General features: G+C 39.9%; 1 protein-coding gene across 1 annotated transcript in view; it reads right to left on the bottom strand.

Annotated features, from left to right (window-relative positions):
* ZSWIM6 (zinc finger SWIM-type containing 6) overlaps nucleotides 1-26746 on the bottom strand; it is a 127589-nt gene that overhangs the window by 47704 nt on the left and 53139 nt on the right. Inside the window, exon 2 of the mRNA XM_064139929.1 lies at nucleotides 2775-3131. Coding sequence (XP_063995999.1) covers nucleotides 2775-3131 — 357 coding nt within the window. The remainder of the gene's footprint in view (nucleotides 1-2774; nucleotides 3132-26746) is intronic.

Here is a 26746-nt window from a genome sequence, read left to right as displayed (position 1 = left end):
TAAGTCACTTCACTAGTTCCCCAAGTAACCTCTCTTACAAGGATGTGAGGCCAAAGTCAGACACACAACGCTGCGCAAGAGCACTTCGAGCAAACCATTATATAATTCACCTTTTGTGAAAGGAAAGTGCTGCAGTTATTCCATCATCCTATCCAGTTCATAAACAAATACTAGACTACTTCAGTCACAGCTGATCAAGCCCGAGATCATTCTGAAGTACGCATTTCTTTTGCTTACCCTTGTAAATACATAAACCCTAGAACTAGTACAGGAACCACTAGTGGGGGTAAAAAAGGTTAAAAAAAAAGGAAAAAAAAAAAGCTTTTAAGTAAACGCTGAATTTAAAACACCTGTAGGTATCACTGATGAAAATTTCCTCATCCATCTCCACATTCAGAACTTTCCTTTGATCAAAGTAATTTCTGGTGCTACTAAATGTGCCAAGTCTCCTTTCATTTTATGAACACATTTTTCTAAGTTTTTCCTCTTAGTAACCTATGCCTTCAAGCAGTGTTCAACATAAATCCTCTTCAAAAGCTAGTTTACTGAGGTTAAACTGTTCAAGGCAAGGCAGGGATACAACAGTTTTGTATCACAAACTAAACATCTGCAGTGCAATAGATATGAGAGATTAAACAGTGAACTTACGTTCATCAGCCTATGCTATTGGAACAAGCTTTCTTTGGGATAACTTTAATGTAAGGAATTTGATTAAAGATCAAAGTAACAGGATTGCCACATGAATCTCAAAAGAATGCATACTTGCTACATAAGAGAAGCTTACTTTTCCTTAAAATAATTCTGCCATTTTTTAACATTGTAAAGACATTGTAAAGGTTTTATACGAGTCCAAAAGAAAATGCAGGAGACTAGAGATAAACTCAGCTTTCTTTGGTAATAGCAGTTTATTTTCTCATGCCACCTGGATTTTTTCACTTGAGTTTTTGTTACTTTATTAAGACATATCAACAGTCAATAAAGACATACAGCAATTTGCTAGGAAAACAGCTCCATGTGTAAGAAGTATTTTGGTTTTGTGGATGATTATAACTACTGTACTCTTATTATGAAATTTCATAATTGATCATCAACTTAGTTTTTTGTTTCCTGTTCTTTTTGCTGTTTGGGCTGTGATATAAACATCAACTATCTCCCTAAAAATAATTTAAATACTAATGAGTAATGAGATATTTTGACAATAAGAAAATGACTGACAAACACTAACATGCCTATGGTTAGTACAATTACAGAGTTAATGTTGATCAAATTTAAGCACTCTGCAACAGATTGTTAATTCTCTTACACTAGTCATAGAGTAGCTAATGTAGTCATATATAGCCATCATTTGTCCTCCCTTTCTCACATTTGTCTTCTTGTTTTCTAATGACTCTTGCCACTCATACTCACCTCCCTCCCCTTAATCCTCTATTGCCAACTCTCTTGTGTTATGTGCCTTCAGCTTAGAAAATCTGAGCATCTTCCTCCGTGGTTTTATGTTTTAGTTTCCCTTTCTTTTCTCCATCACCAGGCAGCTCTGCCAACCTCCTTATGGTCCATATGAACAACCAGCTTGCCTCTGACCATTTCCCCCGTAGCCCCTATAGTCAATAAAGAACACTGCTCCTGAAAATCATCTACAAGTAGCACCACCTGAGCCTGGGCCTGACAAAGTCACCAGTTCCTAAGGAGAAGTTCTATGCGGCAGATGAGTCTTGTTATTGAAAGACTCCTTTCTTTTGTTGTGACCACACTGTATCTAACATGCATGGTTTTCTTTAATATTAGGTAGCTTTGTTATGTTTGCACTGCAAGTTCCTTGAAATAATGATAATCCATTTTAAATATCTAAACCACAAGAATTGTCCCTGTAGATGAATAAATAAGGTACTTTTAGGTATTTAGATAACATATTCTTCTCATCTAAGTTGTCCTTATGCTTACAACTCACCTTATATAACATTTCTATCAGATAAACTTATAGGAATGCAGAACTTTAACAAACTAGCTGGCTCATCTCAAACACACAATTACCTGCTTTCCATTCAGCAAGATCCATAGAAAATCCACCTCAAAATCCTCAAGTCACACCCAGCACCCTTTAACATCCTTTAACAAACATAAGATGTTCAATACAAGAAACTGAGAGCCATTAAAACCACGTGCAGCAAAAAGAGCAGGAAAGACCAAGACATTTGCCAATGCTGCATGCTGCTGCAGCATCAAAACATCTTCTGTTTCTCCTGAATTCTTATGGAAATAAAATCTCAAAAGATAATATAAATATATCTAATGAACAACAAAAAAAAAAAAAACAACAACAAACAAACCAGCAAACAAACTGCTAAGGAATACCTACTTCCTTTGTGCTTTGCAATTAAAACAAAATTATGCAAATAAAATGTTAGAAGATTAGTTCAACAAGAACTAAATAATAAAATGTAAGATGACATTAGTAAGGTGGTTCCTTTAAGTGATGTGGCAATAAAAGGAGCACTGCTAAAACCAGAGTTTTTCATAGCTGGAAAATACAAGTGTGAAGCAGATTAGGCCACATATTAACCACACTGAAGACAAACTCATTGCTTATGAATTAATTCTTTTCTCTTCCAAAAAGTACCGCTTTCTAAACATCTTAAAGTAAAGTATGCACTTCAGTAACTACAACAGCATTGCAGAATAACTTGAGTTGCTAGGGAACTCATCAGGTCACACTCCTAAATGCCACACTCCTAAAAGCTTAATAACCAAAGAGGGAATGAAGCAAAAGGACTCACCATGGACTTGGTTAATTTCTGAATTCTGAGAAAGAATTTCATCTGCTAACTTTTGAGCAGTTGGCAAAACTTCTGTGTGGTGCACTGTTATCAAATACTGTACAAATTTTTGTAGTTGGTCTCTGTTCATTTGAAAGAGTGTCTCTGAAATGGGAAGATGCAGTTTGACCTGATCTGGCTTGCGAATCCGGTATAAAGAGAGTGCCACAACATGGGCACAATAAAATATGTCCTTGTTTCCACAGCTACAGGTCACTGAGGTAATCTTGCAACGATCAAAGCTGATAGCTACATTGCAAATAGTTTCTGGCTCCGATTGCATTGCAGGCTCTGTCACTGTGCCACTCAAGTGGAAACCTGTCAGGGAAAAAACAACAATTTAGTAACAAATAAAATATTTTATCTCTTTATCAAGAATCTCTTGTTGAAGTCATAATCTATTTCTGAGAAATTACACAAATAACTTGCTTTATTTCAAATACAATTAACCCTTTCTTTTGTACATACCCTTTTCATCTCTGACAAAAATCAAGAAGGGGCAAAAAACCCCAACTAATTTACAACATCTCTTTGCCATTCCATCACAATCATCACAACATTCATATAGGTTTCACAGTAATAAAAACATTTATTTGTGAAAAGCAGAGCTGCGTGTAATTAAGATCTGTGTGATACTCCCAGTACCTCAGCAAGTTGGCAACAACTTTTCAAAGCTCTCGCTAGAAAGCCCATGACACCTACCAGCATATTTAACCATTAACCTCTCAGTAAGTAAGAGGGAAGTAGTGCACTCTAGTGGCACGAACCCAAGTCCTAATCTCAACGCTGCCACTGACTCACTGTCGGAAGTCACTCTGCTTGCACTTCTTCCACTGCTGAGCTTGTGTTAAAACTCACCTTCACCCAAACGACCTAGGAAGGTTATATTTGTGTAGCTCCCTTGAGATGGAAGCTGCTGCAGTTACCCATGCACAGGATATCTCATTTACAATACAGAATGCAACGCATGCATTGTTTCAGAAGCCTGCATTATGGTCCTATTTTTCATTTGGTATAATAGAAGCACAAGGCAAAAGAGATAGGTTTTATTGCCTTGTCACAAGGAATGGTAAATACCATGCAGCAGATGTTTGCTTCAGCAAAAATGCCACTAGTCAACAGGGCACTCTGCTGAACCAATGCCTCAAACTCTTAAAATCAGACCTAAATCCACTCCTGTTTGCCTAACGTGAAAGCCTCGCCTTGGCTCTCAACACTGTCGCTGAGTAATAAAACTTGAGGATTTCTTTTGGATTTTACATAAGCATAGCATTGATTCTGGCTCAAGCACTGTCAGAGGCATTTTGTCCATTAAATGTGAATGGACAGTGCATGTAGGGTCTGAAATTAAAACTACAAGTTAGGAGTTATACATTAGCTATTTATAATGTAAACAATAGGAAACCACACTTAAAAGTCCCAAACTTATTTAGCATTTTTGAAATACCAGAAAAATGTAATGTAGGAAGCAGTATCACTTGAAAATCAGGCAGTGAGAAGAGAAATATATACTTCTAGCTCTCATCCAAAATACTGTTTCTCCAATTGTTTTTAAAAGTTAAGGAAACAATGAGGGACATCTTTCGATTTTGCCATTTGTTTACACTGTACTTTTCAAAGCAGGCTGTACAGTCTGCATCACTGGATTACATTCAACTGCAGTTGGCACTGTACCCTGAAAAAGGTCATACACACACACTAACATGAGACTTTGCAAGAGGATGTTTACAAGTTCAAGTACTTAAGAGTCAAGACTGAAGAGGCAGGTAAGCTGTAGAGTGCGCACAGAGGAAAGGCACTAGACAAAAAAGCACAGGCATACACAGCGTTCTTGCTCTTGTCTCTACTCAACACTTGCATGGAGAAGTGGACTAATTGCTGCTTGCATCATGGAATCAGGAAGGTTAGAAAAGGCCAAGTCCACCACTGAAGTATGTCCCTCAGCATCAGATTTGTATGTTTTCTGAATGAGTTCCAGGGACAGTGATTCCAACGCTTCCCTGGCCAGCCTATTCCAAAGCCTTACCACTCTTTCAGTGAAGAAATTTTTACTAATATCCAATCTAAATCTTTCCTGGCACAACTTGAGGCTGTTTCCTCTCACCTTGTTACTTACTACCTTGAGAGAAGAGATCAACCACCAGCTTTCTACAACCTCTTTTTCTCTCTCTAGAGAGAAACATGGTCTTCTCTTAACCTTCTTCTCTCCTGAATAAACAACCCCAGTTCCCTCAGCTGCTCCTCAGAAGACTTGTGCTCTAGATTCCACCACCTTCTCTGGACACACTCCAGCACTTCAATGTTTATATATATTATATAGATGTTCATATAGTCAACCAGGTTGGAAGAGACCCCCCAAGATCATCCAGTCCAACCTAGCACCCAGACCTATCCAATCAACTAGACCAAGGCACTAAGTGCCTCATCCAGGCTTTTCTTGAATGCTTTCATGGACAGCGACTCCACCACCTCCCTGGGCAGCCCATTCCAATGGCAAATCACTCTCTCTGGGAAGAACTTACTCCTAATATCAAACCTATACCTCCCTTGGCACAACTTGAGACTGTGTCCCCTTGTTCTGTTGTTTATTATTGTGTATTTTGCTAGGACCTGATGATTCTAGAAACTTTTGGTTAGATTTTGTGTTCCAGTGAGCCTTGTCTTTTTAGTTCTAACAAAAAGCCCATGCAAATGTCACATGCAATGACTTCTGAGAGTAAACTTTACTTTTGGCAAAATACATAGGAATTTGATGGTGTAAAGCTGAGAACATTATTAAAAGTAGAGGATATAATACCACCATGTTGAAGTTATTGACTTAATATAGCTTGAAGCAAAAAAAATTTAACCTTGGAGCAGCACTACTAAAAGAACATGACCTATAAATTTCCTATCACCTACAAATTTCAAACATATTTGTTTAACTCTGGAAATAGAATCACCATCATCATAGAATCAACCAGGTTGGAAGAGACCTCCAAGATCATCCAGTCCAACCTATCCCCCAGCCCTATCCAGTCAACTAGACCATAGTGAGGGATCCGACCTTTAACACAACATTTGAGGTGTGGCCTCACCAGTGCCATGTACAGGGGCACAATCACAACCACTTCCCTACTCTTGCTGAGCACTATTCCTGATACAGGGCAGGATGCAGTTTGCCTTCTTGGTCACCTGAGCATAATGCTGGCTCATGTTCAGCCAGCTGTCAACCAGCACCACAGGGTCCTTTTCTTCTGGGAAGCTTTTGAGCCACCCTCCCCCAAGCCTGTAGCATTGGTGTGATCTGTGCAATTAGTCTCAGCTTGTATATGTCCCTCCTTAGGGACTTCCCATGCTCAAGCTGAGCAACACTCCTACCCATTTTAGTGTCATCTGCAAACTTACTGAGGGTACACTGAAGTCCCTCACTCAGATCATCAAAAAAGATGTAAAACAGAACTTGTCCCAGTACTAAGACCCGAGGAACACCTAGTGAGAACTGCCCCTTTCCACCGCATCTGCTTTTGGTTTTTAACTATATTCATACCATATTCCTGTGTCTTCTCCCAAAAAGAGAGGTTTTACTAAAACTTAGCCAGCTCTATTTATTACAGATTAAATCCTACAAAGTGCAAGTTGGATTGGTGGTCCAAAGAAAGTGCACAGGAGTTTTAGAACACTTTTCTATGAAACACATAGAAAGCTATCTCACATCTATGAGCTAAGGAAAAGCCTCAGCACTTCAACACCAAAAGGACCTGATCCCACTCCTTCCTACTCTCAGTAAATACTTGAACGATTAATTCAAGTAGAAAAAAGCCCAATGAATGATTTTCTACTAGGCTTTTTAAAAAAAAAAAAAAAAAAAACCACAAAAACAAAAACAACGACCACCCCAAAAACCCCAAACAACTCCAAAAACAAACCCAAACCAGCTGCTCAACCAGTATTAGCACTTTTAAATTGTCAGCATGTAATTCAAGCATTCAAAAAGTTAAAATCTTCCTGGAAAGATAAATGCCTCCAGAAATATTTAGTTAGTATGAGGTCTGTCTTCAAGTCCCAACACTGTTTAGATATAAACTTGGCTCATGGCTCCCTCTCCACTAAAAAGTATTGAGGAGTCATGTTATAAGCATCAACGTTTATAAACATGGATTCTGGTCTAAACAATGACAGCAGTAGCAGAGTCAAAGCTACCCAACATACCCTTCTTAAATTACAGAGGGTTTAAAGAAAAACATCAGGTGCTCTTGCAGGTTAGAACGCAGCAGCTCTGTATTAACTATGGCACAACAATGTATTATACCTACTAATTATGAAACACTATTTTCCTCCTTCGTTTCTGCTTGTGTTTTTAAAGAAAGAAATTGTTGTTAGTACATATGACCTTTACAAAGGTTTCAACACACCACAACAAACAATTCAGGACATTTCAGTTGTTGTAATTTAACCTACCTTCTTCACTGCCCACAACACTGCAGAGTACTCAACAGAGAGGGCTGTTCCCCTTCTGCAGACAGTCTTAATCTTTAACCTAACCTTCTAATCACCTCCAAATAAAATGTGAAAAGTTAGTAGCAGGTCAAATTGACACATTGTGATTTGCTAGAAAGCATTCACTAACAGTAATTTATAGCCTGCTAAGAACAGAGATGTTACATGCTCCTGGAAGTAGACAAAAGCAATTACCTTTATAGGAACTCAAAGTTAATGACATTTCACTAACAGAGCCAAAGGAGCAAAAAATGTCTCTTCAGCTAAAAACTCCAACCTTCACTCCAAACAGGTATTTCTTTTACAGGGAGAAATTTACTACAAGTTACAAACCTTTCCTTTCCTTTCATTCCAAAACATTTCAAGAACACTTTTTAACTGAAAAGCTATTATCTAAAATGCTGGACTGGAGAGGGGAGCCTCTATCTCTTTCATTTTCATTTCATCACATATAATTTTCAAAGAAATTTCATTAAAGCACAAGTTTTAAACTAACCATAAAGAGTAATTCTAAAATTTTAGACTTGATTTCTTTTCTCTACATAATTTAGTATTTGAAAGCCTAAGGTGTTCCTATATGTACATGAAAATAAAACCAACAAACAACAAAAAATCATTCTGTCAATAAACATCTCACCTACCCATTCAAAACTACCAATAACATAACATCAAAACACACCACCAGCTTTAAAAATAGCAAGCTAGTCTTATGAGCACACAACAACAGTACTTCAACTATCTATTAAAAGTATGCAAACCTGGATGCATATATTGAAGCTATATCTGCACTGTCAAGAATTTCAGCAGTTAAAAATAAAAACAAAAAAAACCCCACAAAACCCACAAGCCAAACCCAAAACCTCCACTAAGTTCACACCTGCAATTGAAAAGTTTTCATTGTGATGTGACCAGGAATCACTACGGGATATAGTTACTCCTTAGCAAACAAACAAACAAAAAGGTCAGCACTGGATCACAGAAATTCCCTAAAGCTTAAAAAATGGTGTTTGAATAGCTTTCTGCCATGTACCTTTTCAGAACACTATGCAAACCTCATTTACTATGCACATAGCCTAAAATTAGGAAATAAGCTACCAACTGCATTTGGGAAAAGGATGCACTCCTTAATATTAATTTGCTGACCTTTTTATTCTAAGTAGGTCACAAGAAACATATGTATATATACTTCTAGTCAGGAAAACACATGCTGCTTCACAGTCACAGAAGTAGAGACCATGGAATGAGTTTAGTGGCAGAGAAAAAAATGCAAACAAACAAAAAATCACCAACAACAAAAAGTGCTTGATCCAGGAGCTTGGGGTCTTTAGCATGCAAGATATATACAGGCAACTTCCCCCTGCATAACTTTTCTTTGACAATTAGAATCACCCTCTCTAACAGTCATTTAAATTAACTTGCAATCCTATCAGCTGAGATTTATTTATACTAGTGCATTACTTGGCATACACACAACCACTGTGTAAACACCTTTCCTTCATCTTGTCAACCAAGCAATAAGAAATGGTTATAGAAAGTAGGTTCTAACTATGACCATGGGTTATTTTTCACAACTTAAATCAGTGATTACATTGTTTCCCCCAAGACAAGCAGGAGTCTCAATCATGTTTACAACTCATTTAAATTTGTCTTTTAAGAAATGGTTTTCCCTTAAGACTGCTAATTAGCATCCTGCAGTCAACATTGTCTGAACTATGGAATGCTCTCAAAACAGGCCAACACACTTTGACACTATTAGGAAATCAAAACTTTGCCTCCACTCATCCTAAAGCCAAGATTAACAGCCTATTTATAAACCAGAGAAACTACCGATTTAAAATGGAAAATACTTAACCATAGTGCCTTAAACATGGTAGTACAAAGGTAATGAGGAGTGGAAAATAAAAAAGAAGATTAATGAACAAGCACAGCACATGTTTATTGTATGTAACAAACATACAGTGTACAGAAGAGCTTATGTTTTGAGAGCATTGCCACACAGAATAATAATGGCATTACCACTGCATCTAAACACTAACAGGATCTGTCTCAAACAACTAGATTCCGCAAACCCTTTTCATGAAGGCAAAAATTGAGATTTTATTATTTCAGCACTTTAGCAAACAAGAGACAGTGGAAGTAGCATTAATAACTCCATGCACATATGCCACTGACAACTAAATTCACTGCTGCAGGCACAAGTACAAGAACAAGCATGCTGTAAGAGTGAATGCCCTAGTGACTTGAACAGCAGGATTTATTAACAATTTTATTTTACTGTTACTGCTTCCACTAAAATAGTTCTAGGTTTATTTTCTAATTCGTAAGTCTCTCTCTCTTACTCCCTTTCTATTCCTTTTTTGGAAGGAAGAAGGGCCTATAGAGAGTGCCTGTCACTTGCACTAGTGGCCAGTCCAACCCTGCCCTAACCCTTGACAAACAAATGTTCCTACTAACTAGCCCCTTATCACCTCTGCTGCTCAAACACAGCCACTTATCATTTTGGTCTAAATAGGGGTCATGGATGACTATGGATAGGATACATTCAGACAACTCTTCCTTAAAGAGAAAGAAAGGCTGGTCAAACACCAAATAACAAAGCAAAATGTCTTCTCCTGCCCCACATACATACAGATCTGGACTGTCTAAGACAGATGCAGCAGCTTATGCTGTATGGAGGTGGAGGCATTGAACAAAGCATGCACCTCATGAGCATGGCCTCATGGATCCACCAAGGTTTCACTGTAGTTCCTGTGGTTAAACAACCTGCAACCCAGCCCACATGAAGCACATGAAAACTACAAACAAATGTTCTCACCAGCACTCTCATCAAATCTCTGCAAAACCTGAAAGTCATCTGCACTCCAAATGATCAAATAATAATATAATTTTAAGTGTTTTCAGCATTAGATTTGTGAGCAAAGCAAATGCAATAAAATCTTGGTGTAAATAAGATTTATGTACAAAAATGTCATCTAGACAGCAGTTATGTAGAACACAGCACACTGATGTTCAAATCATCATTTGAGATGCTAAAGCAAACAATGCTTAAAGCTCACAAAGAAGCAGCAGACAAGTCACTTCAATTAAGGGTTTAACATAGAGCTAAAAATTTGCTACAAGTGTGAATGCATTCTCCTTCAGAAACTCATGGCACCAGGCTTGGATAAGTGCACTTTGCACTGGATAAAAAAGTGGCTGGCTTGCTGGGCCCAAAGAGTAGTGGTGAATGGTCGCAAATCTGGCTTGCTCCCACTCACCAGTGGTGCCCCCCAGGGTTCAGTACTGTGGCTGTCTTCTTTAACATCTTTATTAATGATCTAGATGAGAGGATTAAGTGCACCTTCAGTAAGTTTGCAGATGACACCAAGCTGCGCGGCCCTGTCAATCTGCAGGACAGTAGGGAAGCTTTACAATGGGATCTGGATAGGTTAGACCAATGGACCAAGACTAACTGTATGAAGTTCAACATGGCCAACTACCAGGTCCTCCACATAGGTCACAATAATGCCATGGCAAGCTAAACACTTGGGGATGTGTGACTGGAAAGCTGTGACTCAGAAAGGGACCTAGCGGTATTGGTTGATAGTCAACTGAGTACAAGTTAGCAGCGTGCTGGGGTGACCAAGAAGCTAAATGACATCCTGGCTTGCATTAGAAACACTGTGACCAGCAGGAAGAGGAAGGTGATCATACCCCTGTACTCAGCACTGGTGTGTTCATATCTCGAGTATTTTATTCAGTGCTGGCCCCCATGAAGGACACTGAGGTGTTGCACTGCGTCCAGAAAAGGACAACAAAGCTCATGACCTATGAAGAGTGTCCAAGGGAGCTAGACTTGCTTACACTGGAGAAAAGGAGGCTAAGGGAAGATACTTCATTGCTCTCTACAACTGTATAAAAGGAGACTGAAGCAAGAAGGGGGCCACCCTCTTTTTGATGACAAGCAACAGAAGGAGAGGACAGTTACAAGCTGCATCAGGGAAAGTTTAGGCTGGATATTAGGAAATGTTTCTTCACTTCAATTGTTATGAAACATTAGAATGGTCTGTCAAGAGCAGTAGTGGAGTCACTGTTTCTAGAGGTGTTTAAGCACTGTATGGACCTGATACTCAGTGACATGGTTTAGTGTTGACTCTTCAGTGCTGGGTTAAAGGTTTCACTGGATGATCTTCGAGGTCTCTTCCAACCAGATCTATATATTCTGTAATACTGTCTGGCTCCTGCTAGGGCAAAAAGATGAGCAGCTCCTGGCCACAGGCTCCTCTCTGTAAGATATGGAGCCAAGTCTTTCTATTGTTTTGTGGTGTGTTGTGTGGGTTTTTTTGTTTGTTTGGGTTTTTTTTGGTGGTTTAGGGTTAGTTGATTTGGGATTTTCTGCTTGTTAGGTCTGTTTTTTTGTGGGTTTTGTCTGTGTTTTTTTGGTTGTTTTTTTTCCACAGGATCACAGATGACAGGTTGTGAGAGGGAGCTCTGGAGATCTTCAGCTTTAACCTCCTCACCTCATGTTGAAGTGGAACTTCCTGTGGTGTTTTTTATATCCACTGCCCTTGTCCTGGCATAGGGCACAAGGGAGAAGAGGCTGTCCTTTCTTTCCTGAGACCCAGACCTCATAGCTATTTACTTTAGGTTCTCTCTCAGTTTTCTCCTCTCCAGGATTTTGATTCTTTTAAAAGGGCGCCAGTTTAAAACAAACTTTATTCCTTCTTGTATCATATTGTATGAACACCAGTAAATGAAATAAAAATCTCATTGTAAGCTTGAAAGCCCCAAAGTGGAGGGGCACAAAAGTAGTTTACTGTGAGACAGCAGTAGGCTGGAGATTTATTTATTTAATCTATATAATGCATATATAAAATATGACCATTTTTCTAACAATATACTCCACAAAGATCAGGACAGATATTACAATAAATAAGCAAAAATGCTTTGCAAAATGTAGGCAAATTAACATTTTACGATTTATGACACATGGAACATAGAAGCCTCTGACTTTTGAGGAAGATTTAATTGGTTATCTCGGTGCAACAAAAACGTGAAGTAGGAGTCATCACACAGTTGCATTAGTGCTGAAGGAAAATTGGAAAGAAATTTAGCGAAGGGTAAGGAATAAAAGGGTTAATTAATACCCGATAAAGTTACTAGAAGTGTAGCTACTGTAAAATAATTGAGATCTTCACTATCTACACTGTCCAACTAATGTACACTAAAATGTTTATAGGTGGATCACAAGATAAACATAGGCCAACATTAGGCTAAAATTCATATTCAACCATAAAAAAAGCTTGAAATAAGAGGTTAGAATAGTTTACTAATCTATATTTAGACACTGATAAACATATCTTCACAGGTGAATTTTACAGGTTTTCCTCACTTCTCCAGCCTAGTCCCCGTCCCCCTCCAAAAGAAAGATTGAGGGAATGCTAGGATGTGCAAACAGTCTGCAAGGATCTGTATCCTATGAACATGACAAGGGTGCCCAAGAAGGATGCCCAAGAAGGACTGATTGTGACTAGTCTTCAGAATACCATTGCAAAGATATTTATTGCTACTTTTGAGTGGAATTCATGCTACTACAGCGAACAAACGCTGGCATTCCTCCTGCAAGAAGTAGGCTCTTGATTCATCCATAACCTCTACCACCTAAGTTGATTCACAGATTTGTAGAATGGTTTAGGTTGGAAGGGATCTTATTAAAAATTATCTAGTTTCAATACCCCTTGTCAAGAGCAGGGGCATCTTCCTTTAGACTAGGTTGCTCAAAACCTCATCTAACATGGCCTTGAATACCTCAGAGAGATGGCATCCATGAGCTCCCTGGGCAACCTGTTCCAGTGTTTCACCACCCTCACCACAAAGAATTTCTTCTTAGTATCCAGTCTAAATCTACTCTTGTCCAGCTTACAGGTGTTTTCTCTTGTCCTATCACTACAACCCATAGTAAAGTAGTCCCTTTCCAACTATCTTGTAGGCCCATTTCAGGTACTGGAACTCTACCACAGGGCCTCTGCAGAGCCTTCCCTTCTGCAGGGTGAACAGCCCCAACTCTCTCAGCCTGTTGTCACAGCATAAGTGTTCCAGCCCTCTGATCATCTTTGTAGCTCTCCTCTGGACCTGCTCTAGCAGTTCAATATCTCTCTTATGCTGGGGGCACCAGAACTGGATGCAGTGCTACAGATGGGGTCTTTCAAGAGCAGAGGGGCAGAATCACCTCCCACATCCTGCTGGTCACACTTTCTTTGATTCAGCCCAGCATGCAGTTTGGCTTTTTGGGTTGCAAGTGCACATTGCTGGCTTATGTTCATCTTTGTCAACAAATGCCTTCAAGTCCTTCTCAAGCCTGCTCTCTAGTCACTCTTTGCCCAGTCTGTATTTGTGCTTGGGATTGCCCCAAACCAGGACCTTGCACCTGGCCTTGTTGAACTTCATGACGTTAGCCTTGGGCCTATCTCTCAAGCCTGTCCAAGTCCCTCTGGATGGCATCCTTTCCCTCCAGTGTGTCAGATGGACCATGCAGCTTGGTGCTACCTGTAAACTTGCTGAGGGTGCACTCAGTCCCACTGTCCATGTCCCTGACAAAGATGGTAAACAGCACTGATCCCAGTACTGACCTCTCACAGACTCCTCACCAGTCTCCACTTGAATATTGAGCTGTTGACCCTAAGTCTGAGTGTGACCACTCAACCAATTCCTTATTCAGTAAGTGGTCCAGCCCTCAAGTCATTCTAGTCCAATTTAATGACCAGGATGTCATATGGGACAGCATCACACGCTTTACACATGTTCAGGTGATGACGTCAATTGTTCTTCCCTTATCCACTGACACTGTAACCAAGTATCAGCTATCTCCACCACAAGGAAGTAATAGAAATATTCATCTGACACTAAGAACACTGCAGCAAGAGCTGCTCATTTTTAAGGGAAGGAGATAAAGAAGCCAATGTAACCAAATTTCTGTTTGCTTTGAAATTTCCCTCTCCTGGTCACAGAATTCACTAGGTTGGAAAAGACCTCTAGGACATCAGGTGCAATCACATCTCTGCGCCTTTCCCATTCTTCATTGCTGCTACCACATGTGGCATGACATACGAAGACTACCAGCCTCAATTTGTCTAAAGTCACAGACCATCTTGGGCTTAATTTTACAGTTTCTCTGTAAGGATTCAACATTGCTTAGCTTTTACAAATAATGCATTATTAGTAGCAGTTGTCTACATAGGTTTTCAAAGACAAACTGAACTCAATCAATACACGCCACAGAACAGAGCTGCACTGGAAGACAAGTGGAAACAAGAAGAGAACCTTAAAGCTACATCCTGCTTGACTCAACACTGCTTCATTATCAGGAAAAACTGCTTTCTCATCCATCTGATAAAGGCTTGATCAAACTCCCACTGCATTTTTTAAACAGGAAGAGGGTAAAATCCTAAAAAGGTAAACAATAGCAATCACTGATACAAACTTGGGAAGAGATTTTAATGATTAAAAAATTACTGCTTCCTGAGAAGTGTGTCTTACATCTGGGAAAACCCAGCACAGGATGTCTTATGCACAAGCACCCCTGCAGGAAAAGCTATTTATGTCATTCCAACAGCAAAAACATTTCACTGATTGCGTAATTTAAGACTTCACTCAAACAATTCAGGTTTAAGCTACGCAAAAGCTAATGCAATTTTGAAACTGAACTGACCTTCCATCATGAAATGTTACACTTAGCTGAAAAGAGTAAACTGTCACTCCTGTTTCCATTACTATTATTTACATTTTCTTTTGTTTAAAAAGGCAAGGAAAAAGAGATCAATGCTGCACTTGTGCCAAATGAAAAATGGCATTAAAACTCATAGAAAGTAAGGAAGATTCTTTTTTTATGACCACGAGTCTATTTTTCCACTTGTATACCAAATATTCATAAAAGCAATTCTCAGCACTTAAAAAAATTATTTTAATTCTTTCACAAGGGTCTATGTATTAATGCAAGAGTCAGGATGTTCACTGAACTCCTGTTTTATTCACAACTGAAGTTGAAGTAGAGAAAGAGGGTTTTAAGTGTAGAAATAAGAGTCATTATGTAGGACTCTGGGAGGGGCTCTGTTCATTTTGGACAGTAAATTTTACAAGACAAATCTTTTTGACAACTTCCTTTGGCCTCCAGATCATTACAAAGGTTTCCAGGAAAAATAATGAAGTAGGATGTACTATTTCCTGACAAAGCAGTAGAGAAAAAGCCACCAAAACCATTATGTTGAAAGAGTTCCAGGACAAAAGCCTAAAAAAACAACCAACATACCAGTGAGTCACCTTTGCATGGCTGAAGCCAACAAAGTAGGAAACATCATTTTTCTAGCTGTCCAAACCCAACTGCAGTGGAGTACCAAATGCACAGTGGAATCCCAAGGGACTACTGGAGTAACAAATATGATGCAAAAACACAAAACTTACCTATATTATACATCAGAATACCCTTGATAACACTGGCACACAGTGCCCAAACCCACACAAGTGGACATACTGCATACAAAATCAGGTTCTTGCAGTTCACAGTATTACCATATTATTGCTAGGCTAAACCCTAATTCACTTCTCACTGTTCCAAGGAAATCAAAACAACTGCAGTAGTGGTGACAAGTCCACTTTCTTTAGAAGGTAATTTAGGAGTCCATCTCTTCCTCTAAAGCCACATTCTCCTTGAATGAGAAAGGTATTCCTCCTTGTCTGAGGCAAGAAAGTACTAGGAATATTAGCTTTCAACCTGCAGCATCCAGAAGTTTAATGAGCTAGAGTATTATGTCTGTTACTCAGATTCTAGATAGTATGTTAGTACACGTTATCTATGCTTCTATTCACATGCATAGAGTTGAACAGTAAAATGCAACATGAGATATTCCTCAACCACAGAAATCAAAACTTTCCAGACCACAACATAGTAAAAAGCTTGGAAAGGCAGGGAGAAGAAGGAAAAAAACAGAACTGCAACATCAAAGAAGACAAATTTCCAGGATAAATTTTGAGAAAACAAATCAATCTTAGGAAGGAGGACAAATTATATAGCTAAGCACAATCTAATCTGTCATTTACATTTATCAAACAAGTTTCTGGAATTCCGCATGCTGTGCCTCCAGAGTAGGTTTTACAGTACGTAAGATATCAGTTTGAGGATCCCAGCAAAAAGGACATCTGGCAACACAGAACATTTTCAGTTTTCACAGACAAGCCAAGGAACGCCTTATAAACTATGTTTTTACTGAGGAAAAAGGATATTGAAGACAGAAACCTAAAGGATAAGAAGCCTCTGCCACCAAGCCAAGCAAGTATCTGCTTTCATGCAATGATGAAGTAACTTTCCCACTTTCAGATCTCTGCACACTCTTGCCATATATTTTTGGGGTTCAGCTTCTGATAATCCACCTACAACACCACTGCTACCATTTCTGATAAGCTGGTAGGTGGTGTACTTGGGGGATTGTGGTTAATGTTCTGTTACCTTAGGTTGTGTACTAAAATAGTTAAGTATTAGGCTTCCAGATGAACATGAAACTCAACAAGCACACTGATGATTTTATGGCTCAAGGTTGTTGGTCAATTTCATTATCTCAAACTAATCACTGCTCTTACAGTAGTACTAATTCTCCTTTTTGATGCAGGTCTCATGCCTACAAGTCTATAAGCAGTACAAAAACATTCTGCATCTATGCTCTAAATTTTGAACTTAAATGGGAGGGGAAAAAAGAAGACCACTCCAAGTTCCTGAGGACAAAACCCCGTACCTTTAAACAAACTCTGAAATAGATGCAGGTAAAGATGGAGGATGCCCTTTGCTGGCAAAGAGGCTGGACAGGAATCATGCCTCTAACATCAGTCATTGATATTACTGCTAATAGCTAAAATTGTTTTCTGGCTGAAACTATATTCAACTCAGAGATATACTGGACTATTCCATCATTCCATTGTCACCTGCTAGTGTTGTGTTGACACAGGGCACTGAAATAGTAAGAAAAAGACAAGACTACATAAAAATAAGGTTTTGGTATTGCCCAAAATACTCAGACTGAGACTTCCCAGTATTGGAAGTAGTTCTCTTATAAGAATGGCAGAAACAGAACAGAGTTATATTCTTCATTTAGCCTCTTAACTAAAACACTTCTGAGTTAGGCCCTTTACATAGAAAATTGAGTTTTCTTTATATTTCAAACAGTTTTTTAGAAGAATCTAGAAAAAATGCTATCAGTCTTGTCCTTTGCAACAACATCCACATCCCCTTATCTTTCTACAAATCTCCTTTGCTCTCTCAGCAGTTATTTGAAGAAGGAGCTGGGTACTACGCCACAGCCATCCACTGAAACGTAAATGATGCTCTAAAAAAAATTCCATCCCATATACTTATCAGTGAAATGGGAAGGAAAAGAGCTAGAGGCATACTTTCAGAAGGTTGACTTGTGTTTTAGGTTATTTTTATCTACTGATAAATGGTCTCACTGTACTAGGATTGATAATCTCTCTGTTTTTTTCTTGTCTAGTCAAACAGGATGCTTCTTCCTCTGACAAAGAAGTGAGACAGATATCAGGAGCTGCAAACATTCTCATTTATGTCTTCAATTGTTTATTATTTCATATGTTGGCTGCACAAAATAAAAGGAAATAACCAAGACATCCACACTTCAGAAGATGCACCTATCCCCATCTAATCCCTGAAACGCAAACTTCACATGACTGCTTGTCCCTATCCACCACTAGTTCTTCAGTACGAATATGAAGTAACAGATGAACATCCTTCTTTCTTCATGAATTTACCCCCCAAGAGCTCAGAAATGTTGCACTATTAAAAGCACATCTCAGCACATCCCTGCTGGTTTTGGTTGCCAGAATGCTCTACCCTCCCTGATACCCTCTTGTCTCTCATGGACTATAGCGCTTAAATTAGCTATTCATTACATGTGAAGGAGTCTCACACAGAGCAGCACCCTGCTGCTAAAGACTAGTACTTTACATGGCAATTTCACAAGTACAGCATCTGCTACCTTAATATATATATATTTAACTTCACTATATAATGTGGAGAATTATATGCTGTTCACTCTGTTTGTTCAGACATTAGTTTAAGTAGCATTATTCCCTTTGAAAAATACCATACTTTATTAGGCCTTCTCCCTGGTGGTGTTTGTAATACAGCCCCAAATGAGCAACTCAGGCTATCCTAGATAAAAAGAAACCTCCAGGATTCAGAGTGAGATAACTAAACGTGCTAAGCTTTTTGCCTGAAACTACTGGTATAATTTAGTTTATTTCCTGGGTCTCGCTCCCCAGTCTATAGTTTTCCACTGTTCTAATACAAAGGGAAGCTGAAAGGGCAGTCAGTCTCAACAGATGAGAGGAAGCCACTCCAGGCTATTCTTGCCATGGGAAATGTGAATGCTTGCAAAGACCACTGTTCTCATACAGCAGATTTTATTCAGAATAGTAAGCTACCTCAGAGGAAAGAAACTAAAGTTCTAAAACTGAAGAAGCAAGGGTTTAGGAATCAAATTGAACCAGCACATACATGTCCTTCAGGAAGAATGTTCCTATGCCAAATGTCTCCATAACACAGAGCCAGTAATCTTTCCTATATCAAACTCGGGGGAAACTGATTATGAACGTGTTTATTCCAGGTAACAAAAGGAAGGCAGTGAGCACATATGGTTCCCAGCTCAGATTTTAACTTGAATTACATACTTCCAAAGCAGCTCAACTAATGTTAACAAAACTGTTCTGCATTACTGAAGTGATGCACTCTGGGAGACACTAAAAACCTGTTTTGGAGCAAGGAATCATCTGCTCTCTGTTGGAGGGTGAACGTAGTGCAAGAGGGTGGTGTGGTGTGTGTGAATTTTAAATACTCCAATATAACCAAAACAAACCTCATACCAGCTCAACAGTCAGAATTACGCAGCAGACATCTGCTATAGAATTAGTTTTCAGATAATTTCAGTGTTATTAAGATATGGAGGCTATGACAACACCAAAGTACCCCTATTGCCTGTTTTAAGATGTTAGGGAAAAAAAAATCCCAATTGGTGATCTGTTCTCCATATTACAAGCTCCAAACAGATCTACAAATAAGAAGGAAGCAGCACAGACATCCCTTGTTGGCCAGACAGAGTCCCAATCAAGTCTTATATGATCTGACTATGTGATATTCAAATACCCATTTTTTTCTGAATGAAAGGACGCCCTATACCTTTCTTCTCTGTTTAGGCCATAGACAAGCCTCATTCCTAAGGACTGAAGGACCCAGCAGACTGAGCCTTTCCACTTGCCCAACACACATGTATGTTGCTGTGATGCACAATCCAAACACTGCCCTGAGAAATCTGTAAAGCAGAGCATCACTGCATTGCCTCACAGCTTAAAGAAATCAGGTTGAAGCAGGCTGCTGTCTGCTATGCATCACTGATCAGGATATGGACTGCAGATACTGGGAAGATTGTACCAGGGAGGAGCTGCAGAGAACACCAGAGTACTGCCCCTTACATACATGTATGAACACACAGTTGTGTACTCACAACAGGAAAACTGACAGTTTTACTTTATCTTGGGTCCACTTAAGACATTCTGTAAAACAACAACAACATTTTGGTAATTTTTGGTGCTGTTATGGAAATGTACAATTTCCCTTTTTAAAGCAGTAAGCTATTCAAACAAAACATCAATACTGCTCAAGATTAAGCAATGGTGGCCCTATCAATTAAAGATTTCAATAGTTATGGCAGTCCTATGAAGGATATGACAACAAGCACATGTATTTTTTCCACCACAGGTATATTTAACAAAAAGTAACCCCTTGTAGTCAACACAAAGAGAAACAATCTGAATACTAAAATCATGAAGCAGAACCAAGACTCTTCTAAAAAAGGTCAGTATGTATTTTGTTTATATACATAATATTCATGAAGTAGAAATGGAACTGGTCTGCATATTTAATATTTTTACAATATTCTTACCAGAGAAAATTGGTCAGAATACTTATGTTCTTGAAGAAAATATATGTCACACTCCACACATTTTGTTTTGAATGGTGGTATTTGTTTTCAGCATGAGAGGGTAGCGCAAATTCCAAGCCTTCTAGACTACAAACAACAAAAAGACAGCTGGAAAAAAAAACACCTCACACCTTTTAAACCAGACTACAACCTCAGTTCTGGAAAAAAATGAATGGAAATAAATTATCCAGTTGTTCAGGGTATTAAAAGAATTTACTCTTGTATTTTCTCTTCAGTCTCTCTTCCAAATAACTCACCACTGCAAAAGTCATAATAAGCATTACTTCTATTTCAGGTGACTCTCAGGGATTTTGTTAATTGTGCCTGCAACCTTACTGTTTGCCACATTTGGACAGTAAATTTGTTATGAACTCATTTTTATACTCAAACAAAATGCTCTCGAGGACACTTGCAGCCATCTATTGCTGTAGCAAAATGGCTATTCAGTAAGAAAATTAAGATGTTCTGCAATATGAACACCCAAAACAAAGGTACATCCATTTTCAATACTGTCTCTGAAAGAATGACTAAAACTCACTGGAAACTAACTCCTAAACTAAGAAAGGCCTTTATGAAAAAGAGAACATTTGTTTGAATGTAGAGCTCCTACCCTGGAGTTCTCCAGTAAGAAAAATCATCCTTTTCTTGAAAGCAGAGGAAACTTCCCTTTCTATTGTTCTTTAAGGGTAATAAAAAATTACAGTCACCTCACTAAGTACCTGTGCCACCCAACCTGTTATGATTTGTTTTCCTCAGGAATCCAAAAGGCACTGCTCCAAGGAAGTAGCTCCCTACAACATTTAAGACACTGTCCAACACTGACCCACTCCATCACCACTGTACTGCACAGAGAAAAAAAACCTTGCAACATAATATAGGCACTCTGCCAGTGTTTTGCACCATTGCGGGAGGGAAGACGGTAGCGAAGGTTGGGGGATCTAATTCCGTGTTTATTTTAGATTACACATGCTATCGTTGAGGAAAGGCAGTGAAGAGGGCACAGCAGGATGGCAGTGCGGGCTAGTCCACGGAAAACAGCTGATAGCGGTCCTAGAGGAATGTCTGTGTGACAATCTGCCTCTCCTAGTCAGAGGAGAGTCAGGCTGCAGTTGCCAAAACTACTTACCGTCTGCAGCACCCTGAAAAGACAAAACATGTAAAAAGCCTGCAGGGTAAACTGACCGCTTCGATAATAAGGATGTCTAACACTAGCAGTAGGTGAACTGCAAGTGAAGAAAGGGAAAGAGCCCAGGCTACTCCTCATGAAGGAATGAGCAGCACAACCTGTGAGTAAGTCTGCTCCAAAGAAGAGCATGCATGAGAAGCTGGCAGTCTAGACAGGAAGGAGGGGGAGAGGAAGGGGAGAGAAGGAGGAAGGGGTGGGGGGTGAAGCTTGTTTCTTCAACTGTTGCACAATGTCTTTTACCCAGACCAAAAGTGGAAGGGGAGGAAAGAGGCAGGCAGCCTTTCAGGAAGACACACTATTTTTAATGACTGAAGAAGTTTGGCGCCATTTATTGGTGCAAAAGCTGGGTGAAATTCATTATCTCCCAATAAATTTGGGAGTGGCTAAGCTAATGCTAAGAGCCAACCTGGTCTGTAAGATACTTCTGGAAATCAGGAAAAAACACTAAGCTGACTCTTTTAATGCACCATGGTAAACAATTACCCAACAGATTAAAAATAGAAAGAGAGCAGCAGAGTACTGTGGGCATCAATATCCTGCAAGAGAACTATTTTCCTTCTTCCTTTTCCTTCCATTACACTGCATCTAGCCAAATGTAACAAGTTTGAAACTTTGAAGTAGGACAATGGAGTGGATTAAGAGCGAGGAAAGGATCTATTAGAGAAATTGACATATAGTATTTAACAGTTGTTTAAAACACGTGTAACTAAGTCTGGAATAGCTATCCTGATTTAGAGCTAGAGCACATCCGTTTATGTGTAAGCAAATACAGTGTAAGAAAAATTTGCATCACCTATCAAAAAAAAAAAAAAAACCAAAAAAAAAAACAACACAACTGCAAGTTTAATAGGCATTATTTGTATTCTGCATAGTCTGTTTGTTCTTTCAAGGCATTGCAGTGATAACACAATTAAAGCCTTCCACTGTGTACTAACTCTGGGGTACCTAGGCAAGGCACAACATATTCCAGTTGGATGCTTTCCAAATCACATCACTCAACCTTTTTTAATATTACTGCCATCTGCCTACTAGACTTTGTTTACCAAAAACAGTAGCTGTGCACACATTTCAACAGCAGCTGTAGTATAAATAAATAGATAAATATTAAGTAATGACATTTGGTTAAGTTACAATTCACATTTTAAAAATTAAAAACTCTTAAAACTACTTTGTCCAATCAGTTACCATTGTCCCCAGAAAAAATAAATCTATGAAGCTTTGTGTTTAATTTCTTGCCTACTTCAGTGCATTAATGTTTTTCACCAAACCATTTCTCATCTACAATGGCACAAGAAAGAAGTAACAATGACTGAAGAACAAAGAAAGTTCTCAGTAAAATTCTTGCTTGTATTATCTATGATTTTTTTCTGGATAAGCACTGTCACTTCAAAAGTACAACATGTAAATGCTGTTACACTAGTGTCTCAGGCTGTTCTTATGGAACATATCAAATCATACTACCCTCTGAGAGATCCCCAAACCAAGATACTCAGAAGCAGACAGCTCTGATAAATTCCAAGGACTCCTCCCAATGCCTAGGCCATACTAAACAAGATAAATACTTCAATTATGACTAATCTGAAATAATAGACAATGAAAGGTGGGGAGGTCTTTGGAGCAGTGAGAATAGTTAAATTGAGAGAGAGACTGTGGGGGGTTTTCCTATTCCTAATTACAGTAGATTGTATTAATCAAGTCTGGAAACCAAAAATCCAAGGCTCTTTGTGAGCAAGTTTTCACAGCAACACAAACCACGTTCATGGCCAAACAGCTGAACATGCATTTTCAGCAGCTTACTGTGTAGATATTTTATAGACATACGACTTATATAGATGTATTATAGACGTAGAACATACAAAGAAATTCCAATCTTTTAAAGAAGGCTGTGGACTCAGAGCTGATAAAACTTGGCTGGATAAAAGTAAATACAGGGGAGGAGTTCGTGTTTAAATTCTGCTATGGTTAAAACCTCACCTAAAGCTCCACCTAGACAGCCATTTCAGTATTCAATCACAGAATCCAGCAATTGCTTAAAATATGTACAATTTGAATTGAAATAGTTGTACCAATTAAAAGCAACACGTTTGTGTGTGCAAAAAAACACACTCTGACAGCAATTTGGATCAACTACCAGAATTATCTGCAAACTCAATAAGCTATGGGATAATTAACAAGACTTGTTCGTACTTATGTCAGTTTGTTGAGCTATGTGCTGTTGGCCCAAGCTTTTTCCACCAGAAACTCTGTATGAATTTTGTACATGCATATGTATTTCTTGTGGCAGTCACAGCTTGTTCCTAAATCTGAATGAAGACAGCAGACTGACAAAGCACTTTACAGTCCAGAACAGCACTGCAGTCTGATTTTGCAGACACTATTACAGAAAAGGATGTCTTTGTTCTCACCTAGAGGACAGAATTTTGTGTCCTACCATTTGTTCATATGTTGATGTTTCAGAGGAAAAAAAGTGTTTTGGTATTTTTTGGAAGTAGTAACTTGTCCCTCTGCAAACAAATAGGAGAAGCTTCACGCTCACAGGCCCTGGTTCTCATGGTAAACTTCAATCACCCTGACATCTGTTGGAAGGACAACACAGCAGAGCACCAACAATCTAAGAGGTTACAGGAGTACATTGATAACTTCCTCCTCCAAGTGGTAGAGGAACCCACAAGAAAAGGTGCTAGGCTGGACCTAGTCCTCACCAACAGGAGGGACTAGTGAGTGAAGTGGAAGGATAGCCTTGGCTGCAGTGACCATGAAATGGTAGACTTTAAAGATCCTCAAGGCATCAAGGAGGATGCATAGCAAACTTGCTGCTCTGAACTTCAAAAGAGTATACCTCAACCTCTTCAGTGACCTCCTTGGCAGGGTGCCATCTGAAAAAAACCTGGCATGAAGGGGGGCCCAAGAAAGATGGTCAATTTTCAAGGATCACCTCCTCCAGGCTCAGGAGCAATGTATCCCAAAAGAGAGGAAGGCAGGTAAGAATGCCAGAAGGACTGCATGGATGAATAGAGAGCTCCTGGACACACTTAGATGCACGAAGAAAGCCTACAGAGAGTGGAGGCAAGGACAGGGAACCTGGGACAAATACAAAGAAATTGTCCATGCAACCAGAGCTCAGGTTAGGAAAGCCGAACCACGGCTAGAATTGAATCTGGCTAGGGACACTAAGGGGAAGAAAAAGAATTTCTTCAAGTGTATCAGTGAGAAAAGGAGGACTAGAGAGAATGTGAGACTCTTCCAGAAGGGAAATAGAGAACCAGTGGCAAAGGATATGGATAAGGCTGTGGTGTTCAAATACTTCTTTGCCTCAATCTTCAACAGCAAGAACTCCAACAACAATGTCCAAGTCCCAGAGGTCAAAAGTAAGGACTAGGAGGAGGAAGATCTGTCCACTATAATTGAAGACCATGTTTGTGATGAGCAATCTGAACATGCACAAGTCTATCGGGCCTGATGAGAGGTCCTGAGGGAGCTGGCAGACGAAGTTGCAAACAACTGTTCATCATATTTGAAAGGCCATGGCAGACTGGTGAAGTTCCTGCTGACTGGAAAAGAGCAAACATAACCCACATCTTCAGGAATGGAAAAAAAAGGGAGACCCTGAAAACTACAGACCAGTCAGTCTCACCTCTGTGCCTGGCAAGATCGTGGACCAGATCTTCCTGAAGGCTCTGCTAAGGCAAATGGAAAACAAAGCAGAAGAGACTGGTGGTAATCAGCAATGGCTTCACCAAGGGCAAATCATGCATGGCAAATTTAATGGCTTTTTATGATGAAGTCACAGCCACAGTGTATAAGAGAAGGGCAACTGACATCATCTACCTGGACCTGAATGAGGCATTTGACTCTGTCCCACATGACATCCTGGTTACCAAACTGGAAAAACAGTCTTGATGGCTGAAGCACTGCTGGATAAGGAATTGAGTTGGTGGTCACACATAGAGAATGGTGATCAACGGCACATTGTCCACTTGGAGACCAGTGACAAGTGGCATCCGTCAGGGGCCAGTGCTGGGACCAGTGCTGTTCAACATCTTTGTCAGTGATATGGACAGAGGAATCAAGGGCACCTTCAGCAAGTCTGCAGATGACACCAAGCTATGTGGCACAGTTCACTTGCTAGAGGGCAGGGTTTAATTGAGAGGGACCTGGACAGGCTAGAGAGGTGGGCCCAGGCCAACCTCATGACATTCAACAAGGCCAAGTGTAAGGTCCTGCACCTGAGTCAGCACAATCCCAAGCACAAACCCCGGCTCGGTGGTGAACAGCTGGAGAGCAGCCCTGAGGAAAAGGACCTGGGAGTCTAGGTGGATGAAAAGCTCAACATGAGCCAGCAGTGTGCACATGGAGTCCAGACAGCAACTGTTTCCTGGGCTGCATCAAGAGAAGTGTGGCCAGCAGGGCAAGAGAGGCAGTTCTCTCCCTTTACTCTGCTCCTGTCAGACCCCACCTGGAATACCCCACACAAGGACATGGAAGTGTTGGAGCAAGTCCAAAGAAGGACCACAAAGATGACAGGAGGGATGGAGCACCTCTTAGAATCATAGAATCATAGAATCAACCAGGTTGGAAGAGACCTCCAAGATCATCCAGTCCAACCTAGCACCCAGACCTATCCAATCAACTAGACCATGGCACTAAGTGCCTCATCCAGGCTTTTCTTGAAGACCCCCGGGGACAGTGCCTCCACCACCTCCCTGGGCAGCCCATTCCTATGGGAAATCACTCTCTCTGTGAAGAACTTCTTCCTAACATCCAGACTATACCTACCCTGGCACAACTTGAGACTGTGTCCTCTTGTTCTGTTGCTGGTTGTCTGGGAGAAGAGGCCACCCCCCACCTGGCTACAATGCCCCTTCAGGTAGTTGTAGACAGTAATAAGATCACCCCTGAGCCTCCTCTTCTCCAGGCTAAACAGGCCCAGCTCCCTCAGCCTCTCCTCATAGGATTTGTGATCCAGGCCCCTCACCAGCTTTGTTGCCCTTCTCTGGACATGTTCCAGCACCTCAACATCCTTCTTGAATTGAGGGGCACAGAACTGGACACAGTGCTCAAGGAGTGGCCTGAGCAGTGCTGAGTACAGGGGAAGAATAACCTCCCTTGTCCTACTGGCCACACTGTTCCTGATGCAGGCCATGATGCCATTGGCTCTCTTGGCCACCTGGGCACACTGCTGGCTCATCTTCAGCTTACTATCTATCAGTACCCCCAGGTCCCTTTCTGCCTGGCTGCTCTCCAGACACTCTGTC

This window comes from Pogoniulus pusillus, chromosome Z (genome assembly GCF_015220805.1).
Source record: "Pogoniulus pusillus isolate bPogPus1 chromosome Z, bPogPus1.pri, whole genome shotgun sequence".
In the NCBI taxonomy this organism is placed as follows: domain Eukaryota; kingdom Metazoa; phylum Chordata; class Aves; order Piciformes; family Lybiidae; genus Pogoniulus; species Pogoniulus pusillus.
Note: the sequence above shows the minus strand (reverse complement) of the source record. Positions and strands in the feature narration are given on the sequence as shown.